Source organism: Saccopteryx leptura, chromosome 3, assembly GCF_036850995.1.
Source record: "Saccopteryx leptura isolate mSacLep1 chromosome 3, mSacLep1_pri_phased_curated, whole genome shotgun sequence".
NCBI lineage: Eukaryota > Metazoa > Chordata > Mammalia > Chiroptera > Emballonuridae > Saccopteryx > Saccopteryx leptura.
This window is the reverse complement of record NC_089505.1, coordinates 273,164,040-273,177,430: the sequence shown is the minus strand read 5'-3', so window position 1 is coordinate 273,177,430 and position 13,391 is coordinate 273,164,040. Positions and strand designations below refer to the sequence as shown.

Genomic DNA, 13,391 nt, shown 5'->3' with positions numbered 1-13,391 from the left:
TTAGTGTTTTCAAAAGTGAATTTATAATTGGTGTTTGTTCTCACTAATGTTTATTATACTGACTAATGTGTATGTGCATGTGTGTGTGCATTACTGTTTTATGCTGCAAAGTAAGCCTCATATACAATACGCCTACTAAGTGGGATGAGGCAGTTTTACACTTGGTGGTTGTGTGTGTGTGCGCGACAGAATGTAGGTCAGAGTGAACACTGGACTTTCCAGTTCTATCTCTTTTGTTTCTTGTTTTCATTTTGACCTCTTCAGTTAATCCAACAAAGGGGCTGTCTCTTTCTTCTTTGTTGTGTTTTGGGTGCTTTTTTTTCCACTTCCTGCTTCTTTTCTCTCATTACAGAATGAACCCAGAAAATGTTTTCTTTGCAGCTAATATACTTCAATACCAGAATGTTTTTGTTTTAGGCCAGATTATAATATTAAAGAGTATATTGTTTTTTCATATAAGTCTGTGAGTCGTGATTTCTCCATTGAGAAAATCATTTAAATAATTATAATGTCATATGACTAAAGAAATCAAACAAGAATATCTTTATATTATTGGTCTAAACAACACAGTGTGTTAGAAGCTGTATATTCCTTCATGCATCTTGCATAGGATATTTATCTTAAAGAATTATCAATGTCTGATATGATGGTTTTAAATATAAAAATTATACTCAAATTTTTTTTCTCAAAGGAAATTTCAGAACTATCACTACGTACTTATTGTCTGAACTAAACAATATTCTTTGCTAGTAGTACTATTTTATCAAATGCTCTCTGATTTTAAGTCTGTATAAAATAATGTCTAATAATACTTAGTTCTAATGCCCACATTATAGTAAACTTTTCATTGTATAGAAAAATATATATTTTGTCATAAAGGAACTTATAAATATAAAAAATCCTAAAAATATTAAAATAATGTAGGTTTCTTTTTGATGGATAGCGACATATGTATCTTTTAGTTTCTACATGTTGGCACTTCATGAATTCTTTCTTATGTAGACATATTTCATATTTTTATTGGGGTTTTGGGCAAGGACTGGCCAGGGGGATGCTAATGGTGTTGAGGAGACATTTTCCTTTAGTTCTGGGATAATGTAAAAATATTATTAAGTCAGGTTTAGGCATACATAATTTTGGAATGTTATTTGAGAATGTTAAATGTGGAAATTTTGATTCAGTAGTGTAAAAAGTGAAGTATTGTTACCAGTGGTTCAGTATGAAATAGGGCCACTAGCTGGCAGCATTATGTAAAATGAAGTATTTTCCTAAAGGTCTAAGCTATTATTTTATATATTGAATAACTAATACCTTATACTGCTCTAACATTTTTTTCTTAGGAACTTGCCTCCCAGACCTCCAGTTGTTGTTGCATTGACAAATGGAGGAATTGCACGTTAAAAATATTTTTTCACTGCTGTCTGTTGTCATGAAGGAACTTATAAATATAAAAAATCCTAAAAATATTTAAAATAATGTAGGTTTCTTTTTGATGGATAGCGACATATGTATGAAAGGTTTTTCCTCATTCTATACCTCCCTCAGTGTACTTACTATCAATGTGCTAACACGGTGGTGATTTAGGAATTGATATTCTTGTATAGAACTTTCTCTTTATATCACTATAAACAAGACCAAAGTATTCTTTTATTTGAAGCTAGACATATAAAAATTGAACTGATATATAAAACAAAAAGTAAATAAACTAAAAAATTTGTCAGAAAAATCTATTTTCTATATTAGTTGTTGAATATATTAAATATATTAAAATAAATCAAATGGGGATATTTAAACATACGTCTTTATGTAGAAAGGTTTGAGTCTTTGGTATGAGACGTACCTACATTTGAATCTTGAGACTGAAATTCATCTGGAGCAATTTATATCATTTCCATGAGCCACATTTTTTTTAAGTCTCTTGTTACTACTTGATATAATGTATAGAAAGTGTATAACATATATTACATTTTCATAGTTGACAATAAATTGAAGTTATTTATTATTACTGGTGAAAGTACCTCTAAAACTTTCAGTTTTTTTCTAATAATGAATATAATGTTAAGGGTTAGTTTGATTTTTTTTAAATGAACTATTTTGATTAAACTAACAAAGAAGGAAAAATAGATTAAATTACCAAAATATTAATTTGTTAATGTGGCCTTCAAGACCTGAATATACCAAATGATAGAAGTGGTGACAAAAATAAGACCTATTAAAACATGTTTAGTGTAACTTTTATGTTATACTCTTTATTTTAAAAGAAGAATCTATATGGATATTTTGCATAATGATAAATTAGTAAAGACCTGTTACAATAAATTAAGTATTAATTAGAATTTTAATATAACCTTTGCCACAGCCTAAAGTGATCAAAGATTGAAAAAGTGACTTTTCACTTGATGCCGCCAAGTGTTTGATTTTACACTAATTGTGATTTAGGTGGAGTTTGTGACTGGAAAGCCCAGCAGAGGGCGCCACATCATAATTCTGTCTCACTGCTCAGTATACTTGGAATTATTAACTTGAATAAACTGTAGGCTTTCATTGTGTAAACATAAAGACGTATGTTTAAATATCCCCATTTGATTTATTTTAATATATTTAATATATTCAACAACTAATATAGAAAATAGATTTTTCTGACAAATTTTTTTAGTTTATTTACTTTTTGTTTTATGTATCAGTTCAATTTTTATATGTCTAGCTTCAAATAAAAGAATACTTTGGTCTTGTTTATAGTGATATAAAGAGGAAGTTCTATACAAGAATATCAATTCCTAAATCACCACCGTGTTAGCACATTGATAGTAAGTACACTGAGGGAGGTATAGAATGAGGAAAAACGTTTCTAAAACTATGAGAGAACCGATAGATAGAATTTGCCATATATTTCAGGAATTAGTTTTGAGTTCCCTGATACTATAAAAAAGAACTTAAAGTATTTTATAGTTACAGAATCTGCTATGTGTTTATATAGTATATATATATATATATACACAATATTTATGTATATATAAAATATACTGATGGTTTGTAGAACCATTAATCTAAATTTTAAGCTAATTTAAAAAACAAGTAATGGTTTTATTCATTGTAAATTTCCAAAAAGATATGGGAAAATCCTTAATGTTGGAAAATAAATAAAACCTCTAGTTTCTTATTTCCTGATATATTAGAAAAGAAAACATTATTTATATTTACATTTATTATTTAGAAGTGTTGTATGTTTTTAAATGTATGACCTATAAAGTGTTTTATATTTTTGAGATATCTTCTCACTGTTTAAATTCCTTTGAATGTTGTAGGAAGCAATTAATGTGAATCTCACACAATCATTTTTGCATTATTCATTGCTCTATCAATCTTATTTTTATATGTTTATATTTGTTATTGTGGAAAACAAATGATTTTGAAAGGTAAGCTTTTTTCTTGGTTGCCTCCAACTAGGGATAGGTGTATTACTTGAGAACCTACTTCCTTTTAAAATATCCAAGTTATTTTATTCATTCATCATGCCTGGAAAGAGATGCTGTCAAGCTACCTAGAGAGAAGTATTGGAGGACCCTCTTCCCCACAGATGAGGTGCTGGCTGCGTCTGTGTTCCATGTAACATGTCAGTCGGACACGTGGGTCGGAGGGCAGTCAGCCATCACGGCGGCAGATCTCTTGCTTCTGTTTTCTCTGTGGGCAGAGTCTCCTTTCCCACCAGTCCCTGACCTCTGATCAAAGAAGCCCATCATGCTATGTCTTTTCTGAAACCATTTTCTCTTTCTCCAAAGGTGTCTCTTTCCTCTATTGAAATGAAAAAAAAAAAAAAAAATTCTCTTTAGCAATTTGTTGATCCAAATTTGGCCGTCATAGTATTTATATATAATTCAACCACATATTTGGTATTTGGGATACAAGAGCTTCATTTTTGAGCACATGGTCCTCGCTTGGTGGCATAAACAGATGAGTTAATACTTTTCATACAGTTTATTGTATACATTATATAGTATATAATATAATGTATATAAGCCTTTAAAAGTTAGGAAGTCGCTAGTTATTATATTTTATTGTGGTAACCTTGTGTGCAGTAGGAATTTGGGCTAACACTGAAGCTTCAATTTGGGGAAATATGTTGGTAAAATTCCTTCTGCTATTCTTTGTCCTTTTGTTATTTGAAAAACATTTTTTTCCTCCTTTGTGGTGCTTGGTGTCTCGTGGACTCCTGGAGAAATCTGCAGCTCCTCCACTTCATATACTGTTACGTGTGATAGTGTGATTCCTCCCCCCACCCCCACCCCCAGTGGATCCTGGGATCAAACTGGACCTTTACTGCACACAGCTACATTCTCCTGTTTCTGGATCCTTCCTAGTGCTCTGACGACAGAACCTGTTTTGTGATGTACCCAGAACTGATCTCTTTTTGGTTAGTAGTCAGTTATTATTTAAGGAACTATTCATTTAAAAAAATTTATTTATTGATTGTAGCAAAAGAGGAAGGGAGAGAGAGGCACGTTGAGCTGTCCCTGTCTGTGCCCTGACTGAGGACCGAACTGACAACCTCTGCCCTTCGGGATGATGCTCTAACCAACTGAGCTATCTGGCCAGGGCTAAAGAAATACTCTTATTAAAATACAACATATTTTCACTTTCTACCTGTATTTGGGAAACCTGAAGTGAAATGTCTCAGGAAATACAGTCCAAATTTTTAGTTTTTTCATTTTTTATTGTTATTGTCTTATGTAGTTAGGGTCTGTAATATTGGTGGAATTATTAAAACTTCAGTGATGTCAGCTTGGATTTTGAAAGTGTTTCTTCATTTAAATAAAGTTCTGTGTGTGTGAGTTTGTGTAATGATGTATAAATATACAATTGATAAGGTAGTTTGATTTTAAAAATGTAAAACAGCTCTTATGATTATTTGCTCTATTTTTAACTTATTTTTTTTTCTAATTTTAGTGAGAGGAGAGGAGGCAGAGAGACAGACTCCCACATGCGCTCCAACTGAGATCTACCCGGCAAGCTACTAGGGGGGCTGTTGCTCCATTGAAACCAGAGCCATTTTTTTAGTGCCTGAGGCATAGGCCAAGGTGCCATCCTCAGCACCCAAGGCCAGCTCTCTTGAGCCAGTTGAGCCATGGCTGCAGGAGGAGGAGGAGGAGGAGAGAGAGAGAGAGAGAGAAAGGGAAAAAGTGGAGAAGTAGATGGTCAGTTCTCCTCTCTGCCCTGACCGGGAATAGAACCTGGGACTTCCACATGCTGGGCCGACGCTCTACCTCTGAGCCAACCAGCCAGGCCCTCAATATCTTTAATATTGAAAGTTAGCACAAGACAGGAAATATTTTTGGTGTCTGCCATCCTATTTTGATATATTGCATTCTTTTGTATATGAAAACACTGCAGAGCTACCTAATTAAAATTATGGTGTTATTGCAGAAAAACACTTGTAAATCAATATTTTAGAATAAAGAGTTTAGAAAGATAAATATATGTGATTTATCGTAGAGTGAAGATAGAATTTAGTGTGAGAGGAAAGGATGGATATATATATATATATATATATACACACATATATATATATATATACATATATATATATATATAGTATTGGGACCACTGACTAGCAATTTAGAAAAAATAAAGCGGAATTTCTCCTTTATATTATCTACCAAAATAAATTTAAGATGGATTATATATTTAATTAAAAATTTCTAACACTCCTAGATAGCTCAGATGAATCATTTTACGATATTGAAATAGAAATGCCCTTCTAAGTGTTACCCAAGCTTCGTGAACTTAAAGATGTATAGGTGAACTACATAAAGACTTCAAGTCATTTTATTAAAAATATATCAAAATAGTTGAAAGACAAGTGACAAACTGGTAATTATTATTTTTGACATATATACAGACAAAGATGCATTTTTTTAAATTCTATAAAGTGTTCCTACAAAGCAATAGCAAAAACAGATTGGAAAACTATCAAACAAAATGTAGACACAAATTAGGAAAAGATATTTACAAAGGAAATACCAATGTTCTATAAACACATGAAATGATTATTTTACTAATAATGAAGCAAGGAAATACAATTAAAGCCGAGATATATTTCCCTGGCCAGGTAGCTCAGTTGGTTAGAGCATTGTCCTGATAAGTCAGGGTAGCGGGTTGCATCCCCAGGTCAGGGCACATACAAAAATCAACCAATGAAGAAATAAATATGTTGCATAAATATGTGGCACAGCAAATCAATGTTTCTTTTTTTCTCTGTCTCTTCCTTTCTCTCTAAATCAATCAAGACAAAAATACAAATATTTTTTATAGTTTTATTTAGACAATTAATTTTCATGAGGTGACGTTGGTCAACTAGAGCACATAGATTTAGAGAAAACATCTCCAGATTATTTTGACATTCGATTATGTTGTATACCAGGGGTCCCCAAACTTTTTATACAGGGGGCCAGTTCACTGTCCCTCAGACCATTGGAGGGCCGGACTATAAAAAAAACTATGAACAAATCCCTATGCACACTGCACATATCTTATTTTAAAGTAAAAAAAAAACAAAACAAAACGGGAACAAATACGATATTTAAAATAAAGAACCAAAAATAAATAAATAAATAAATAAAATAAAAAACAAGTAAATTTAAATCAACAAACTGACCAGTATTTCAATGGGAACTATGGGCCTGCTTTTGGCTAATGAGATGGTCAATGTGCTCCTCTCACTGACCACCAATGAAAGAGGTGCCCCTTCCAGAAGTGTGGCAGGGGCCGGATAAATGGCCTCAGGGGCCACATGCGGCCCATGGGCCGTAGTTTGGGGACCCCTGTTGTATACCCATCACCCAAAGTCAAATAGTCCTCCGCCACCCTTTATTTTGGTTTTCTTTATGCCCTTCCCCTCCCACCACCCTTTCCCTCTCCTCCCTTCCCCTCCCCCTGGTAACCACTGCACTATTATCTGTGTCCATGAGTCTCAATTTTGTGCCCCACTTATGTATGGAATCATAGAGTTCTTAGTTTTTTCTGATTTACTTATTTCACTCATAGTGTTATCAAGCAATTCCAATCAAAATTCCAATGTCATTTTTTAAAGAAATGGAACAAAAAATCATCAGGTTTATATGGAACCATAAAAAACCCCGAATAGCCAAAGTAACCCTAAGGGAAAAAAAATGAAGCTGGGGGCATTACAATGCCTGACTTCAAATTATACTACGGAGCCATGATAATCAAAACAGCATGGTATTGGCAGAAAAATAGACACTCAGACCAATGGAACAGAATAGAAAGCCCAGAAATAAAACCACATATATATGGTCAAATCATCTTTGATAAAGGGGCCAAAAACACACAATGGAGAAAAGAAAGCCTCTTCAATAAATGGTGCTGGGAAAACTGGAAAGCCACATGCGAAAGAATGAAACTCGACTATGGTTTGTCTCCTTGTACAAAAATTAATTCAAAATGGGTCAAAGACCTAAATATAAAATCTGAAACAATAAAATACATAGAAGAAAACATAGGTTCTAAACTCATGGACGTTGGCCATAGAGACCATTTTATGAATTTGACCCCAAAGGCAAGGGAAGTGAAGGCAAAGATGAATGAATGGGACTACGTCAGACTAAGAAGCTTCTGCACAGCAAAAGAAACTGTCAACAAAACAGCCAACTAAATGGGAGATGATATTTTCGAACAACAGTTCAGATAAGGGGCTATATTCAAAATATATAAAGAAATATAATTTTTGTTTTATCAAATTGGCAAAGATGAGAGAAGATAAATAATAATCAGTGAGTTGTAGGGAAATGGGCAGGCTTATCTGCTGGATTTTAAAATTGATTCTACTTTTCCAGAGGTAATCTGGCAATATTATGTTTCATAATTTTGAGTATCCATATCATTTGACTAAAAATGCTTTTTGAAAAAATAATGAAATGAGAATGTGAAGCTAGAATGTAGAGGTATTTATTGTAGCAAAATGAATAACTGGAAAAAAATATTTAATTTTGGGTGACTGGTTAACTATGGATAATAATTTATGAAATGGAATATTATATAGCTGTTCAAGATCTCAAACATTTAAAAAATCACAATAGAGAATATGATCTGATTTCTGTAAAATACATAAGGCCATTAAATAGGTATGTATATGCATAGAAATATGTCTTAATATTCATAGTTTGGGTATTCAGGTTATTGATGACTATCTTTCTCTTAATACGTTTCAGTACTGCTTGATTTTTTTATAGCATGTAGTAGTTTTATATCTGAAAAAAGCAAAGTTATTTTTATTTTGAATAAAAGTAGTTACACGTTAAGTTCCAGAATGAATACTAATTTGTTTTTGACTGAAAGCTCTGATAAAAATCTCAAATTGCTTAGGACAGCACTAGAAAAAAAATGGAGTGATTCATTTTACCAGTGAAAAAATAGAAAGTATTTATTTTTAATTAACACTTTACTCCAAGGAGCTCATAGCATGTTGGATGTTAATGTATTGTATCTTTTGATACAGTACTTCTATGAGATAAGAAATGAGAGGTCAGATAATTCCAGTCCCGTATTAGGTCACAAGAGTACAAAGAGGTTTAAAACTCAGTATAACAGAGTATTGAGCTTGGGTAGAGATAATTTGTAAGTTCTGTTTAAAAAATCAATTTTAAGATTCAGTGCATTATATGGTTAATATGCATGGGTAACAGTCAGCAGCCCGGAGACTATAGGAGTCCCCAGTGCAGGTGGGGAGCAGTGGTAAGCAGGACTGGCTCTGGATTTGGCTCTTCTGTAGAGGATCACAATGTATGTGTAGCCTTTGTTGGACTTCTAGAGGGTAGGTCAGATAAGATCTCTAGAGGGTAGGTTAGATCTCTAGATGGTAGTTTTACTAGCCCTGTGTCTCCAGTTGTCTGACATTGTAGCTCCATAGTTGTCAGGGTGGTTTTTCTTTTGATACAATATTCGGTAAGTATGCCTCTAAAGTATAAACAGAGCCCTATACATTTGTTTTTACTATTTACCAGCCAAGGAACATTTAGAAGACCTCTCTTTTAAATTCACTTTTAAGATAAAAAATTATGGAGTTGGAATGGTTCTCTTTGATAACAGAAAGTGCTGCAATTGTGAGAAAAGACTAAAATAAACCCTATAATCCTTTGTAAATTCATAACATGTGTTAATGCTAATCAGTGCAATAATACCGGAAGGTAGTTCATGTGTTTGTAATAAACCTGCTGGGTTTTCTCTCCTTTATATATTTGAAGGGCTGTTCCAAATTTAGGTGCCTTTAAGTTTTACAGAAGGTATAGCAAGTAAGTATTTTGAGCAAATAATGAGTAGCACTTCTTTCTCTATCTTTTTAAAAATAGCTACCATTATTCATAAAAAGGAAAAAAAATTGTTAACCAGTGTCACCTCAATAAATTCAATAAAAAGGAAAAAATATAAAATGAAAATAACTACCATTTCTTTTGCATTCCCGATAGTATTTATCAGGAACTTTGTAAATATTATTACCATTTAATCTGAACAGTTTTGCAAGGTAGTGATAACTTGCTCAAAAATTAATATTTAGTAAGTGGTCACCCAGGAATTTATAACTATTTCACTATATTTTTTGAAGGTAGTATTTTCCCCAAATGGTGAGAAATGAATTTTAAAAGTTCATGGTGGGAACTGAAACTAAAAGTGGTAACTTGGAGTGCTAGAAAATAACTTTGGCAAATGGATAAGAATTTCGTCCAGTGGATTGTGTCTCAAAGGAGACTGATTAAAGGTCACTGGGAAATGGGCTCTCTAGGGTTTCTGAAAGGTAGTTGGCAATCTAATGGAGTAGGGATTTGGGGAGTGAGGATGGGGGCAAAAGAGTGCATTTTCTAATAGTCTGAAACCAAATGTGGAGTTTATTTTACTTCAGGGTTTTTTTTTCCCGTTTTTATAAAGTACTTTTCTTTTTTCTTTTTACAGAGACAGAGTGAGTCAGAGTGAGGGATAGACAGGGACAGACAGACAGGAACGGAGAGAGATGAGAAGCATCAGTTTTTCGTTGCGCATTGTAACACCTTAGTTCATTGATTGCTTTCTGTGCCTTGACCACGGGCCTTCAGCAGACCGAGTAACCCCTTGCTTGAGCCAGCGACCTTGGGTCCAAGCTGGTGAGCTTTTTGCTCAAATCAGATGACCCCGCGCTCAAACTGGCGACTTCAGGGTCTCGAACCTGGGTTCTCAGCATCCCAGTCTGACACTCTATCCACTGCGCCACCGCCTGGTCAGGCAAGTACTTCTTTTTGACCATAGTGATATTTAAAAATTATTTACATAAATATGCTACACAAAAAGCTCAAATAAAAGGATATTCTTTACTTTAACAAAGTAGTTTGGATTGTGGCTAGTCTTTCCACCCAGAATTATGGCCATTTGGACATTTGCGTGGCTTGTGTGTGTTGCATCACTGTATGAATGCTGATGTGAACTAAACATTTGATGATTGAATTAATTTAGTGCTGTGTCTATGTACCTCATCTTTTTTATGCTCTCTCCTTTCACCCTTCATCCTTCACTCCGAAACCTGCATCTGTGTATTTGTGTTATATCTTCAGGAGGTGGGGACAGCTCTTGGAAGGAATGAGGGTAAGTTTAAGATCATTTTATCTGTTATTAGTTGGAAACTGTGGGTATATTTTGTATATTATTTATGCCCACATGCTTATAATCTGCTTGTTCTAGAATGCTGGATCGGGTAGAGTCTTGGTGGTAAATTCACTGTCTGTCTTAAGCCTTAGTGCCTCCAGATGGATGAAGACTAGACTTCTGTGTCATTGCCATTTTCCAAGGGTCCCTTAGTTTCTGATTGAAAGGTGTAATGAAACCTAGACTTAGAGCTTAAGTAAAGTATCATTTTTAATTATATAATTATCAAAGAAAGACAAATAGTATTTTGAATAATCCTGGACTTTGGTTTTATTTTAATATTTGACAAGTTAATTAGAATTTAGTGGGGATTGGAATTGAGAAGTAAACCACAACTGCTCTGCTTGTGCTTGTCTCCTGGATTCTTTCAAAGAAGAATTTAGAGGATGTGAGGGCGAGCTGACTGTTTCATCTGTCACCCCATTGATTGCCAGGGTTGATTCGGCTGGTCTGGCTGGCGAGGCGGGTGTACCCTTCTTCCTGCATCACTCCGCATGTTTCCTTCCCGGCCTTCCTGAAGCTGTGGCTTGCTCCATGGAAGAGGGCAACCTTCCCTGATGAAGGAGAGGGCTGTTCTTTGGTCAAGGGTGTAGAGTAGCTCCCCTGCTAGAACCTCCAAACAAGCTCTCAAGAAGAAATTAGAGTAACAAGAAAGGGGAGATTGATTCACACTGTTCTCTTTGATCTTTCTACCTTGAGTCCTACAGATTTGTAGTTTGTATCCTGCAATTTAGCACTTTGTTATATTTACTATTTGTTAATCTTTTTTCCCCCTCAAATAAAACTTAACTACCAGATTATAGGCATATCTTAATTTTTATAGAACATATACTATAGGCCCCATAAGTTAATAGAAACTGAATTCAGAGCACAAACTTGTTTTGCTTAGCTAATTCAATTGAAAAGAATTGAATTACTGACAAGATTTGGAAATAGGAAAATTCACATAAAATCCTAGCTTTCTACTTTCTCTTAGATATAATGATCTAGTGCTTTGAGTCTGAGCTGTTGTGGTAATTATCTGGAGTTGAGCAGGTTCTGCATTTTATGCCCTCACCACTCTACTTACGGACATTAGAATTTGCATCCTTTGATACATATTATATATTTGGAGGCATTTAAGGCATGTTTGTCTATGTATATTTTTTAGAGTGTTTAGTTATCTACTTAAGAGTCAGTTCTGTCCCAGTATGCCAAAGTTGCGTGTTCAATCTCCAGTCAGGGCACATACAAGAATCAACCAATGAATGCATAAATAAGTGGAATAACAAACGCTCTCTCTCTCTCCCCCCCTCTTTTTCTTCCGTTTCCTTTTCCTCTCTCCCTATCAAAATCCATTAAAAAAGGAGTCAATTCTGATTAGTCATTTCATTTATCAAAGCTAATTAAATAAAATACTTGTAAACTTTTGGAGATGACTTTTAATTCAAAAGATTAATCATACATTTTTGGGAAATATTTATTTCTCATACTAACTGAGAATGGCAACAACTATTAACAAATATTTATATTTAATAGAAAATAAGATGATACTATTTTAAATATTTTTAACTACCAGTACCTTTAATAAAACATATTTTTGAAATAATCATTTCAGTTAAAATTATGAACTATATTAAAAAATGAAATTGAAAAACTAGTTTAGAGCTATGAGAAATTTTAAATATTGTGAATATATGTATATGTTTATGTATGTATATGTATATATGTAAAATATGTAGTTAATTTTATCCTTATTTGCCTCTTCTTTATTTATAGATTGGAAAAGAAAGAGCAGTCTCAACAAGTGTTTATTAAGTACCTATTATATGCTGTCCTGCATTTTCAATTCTCAAATGATTTTTCAACTTTGAAAAGGAATAAAACATTCTCTCAACACATGTTGAAGAAACTACTGTATATTAAAATCTGAATGAATATCTCAGTGTCTGATATATCCAGGTACTTGGATGATCTCTGTGAATTGTCTTAAATCTCATCAGCAAACATTTAAAAGATAATTTAAAATAGCCATATTGCTTCATCAATGAAGGATTCATCCCAATAACAATTTTTGGAATATTGGCAAGAAAATGGCTTGACTTACTCTAAACTACATTAAAATTAAATTTAATGGCATGAACATTTTACCTTCAGGACATGATTTCATTTGTATATTTTTAAGGCTTAAGCTGTTTTCAGTTAAAATTATGTATGTAGACCATCTATTTCATGTTTGTGAAGTCTTTAAATTTTTTAAAATTTATTTATTTAGAGAGAAGAGGGAGAGAGAGAGAGAGAAACATCATTTTGTTGTTCTACCTATCCATGCATTCCCTGGTTGATTCTTGTATGTGCCTTGACAGGGGATCAAACCCCACAATCTTGGTATATTGGGACGATACTCTAACCAATGAAGCTACCTGGCCATGTATGTGAAGTCTTTTCAAATGCCTTCTGACTTGTTTTAGTCTGTTCTCTAGGCCTGCTACAAATCTCCCTTCACTATCATCCTGAGGATTCTCTTCATCTTTCTTTTTTGTTGTATCTCCTTTCCTAAGTACTATGGCTTCCTCTTTGTTTATGCCATCATTTTGGGTGATTACAAACAACAGTAGCTTCCTAAGAAAGTAAGGAAGTAAACTTTTAAGACCTTGTGATACTTTGGTTGGATATAAAACAATAGAATTTGAAATATGTAGTTTCTCTTTCTAAATTTTATAGCAATG

The 13,391-nt window shown here is 33.5% G+C and overlaps 1 protein-coding gene across 1 annotated transcript in view; it reads left to right on the top strand.

Moving 5' to 3' along the window:
- LOC136400941 (calmodulin-lysine N-methyltransferase-like) overlaps nucleotides 1–12,636 on the top strand; it is a 33,391-nt gene extending 20,755 nt beyond the window's left edge. Inside the window, exons 4-5 of the mRNA XM_066378368.1 lie at nucleotides 10,593–10,623; nucleotides 12,442–12,636. Coding sequence (XP_066234465.1) covers nucleotides 10,593–10,594 — 2 coding nt within the window. The 3' untranslated portion in view covers nucleotides 10,595–10,623; nucleotides 12,442–12,636. The remainder of the gene's footprint in view (nucleotides 1–10,592; nucleotides 10,624–12,441) is intronic.
- The last annotated feature ends 755 nt before the right edge of the window (nucleotides 12,637–13,391 follow it).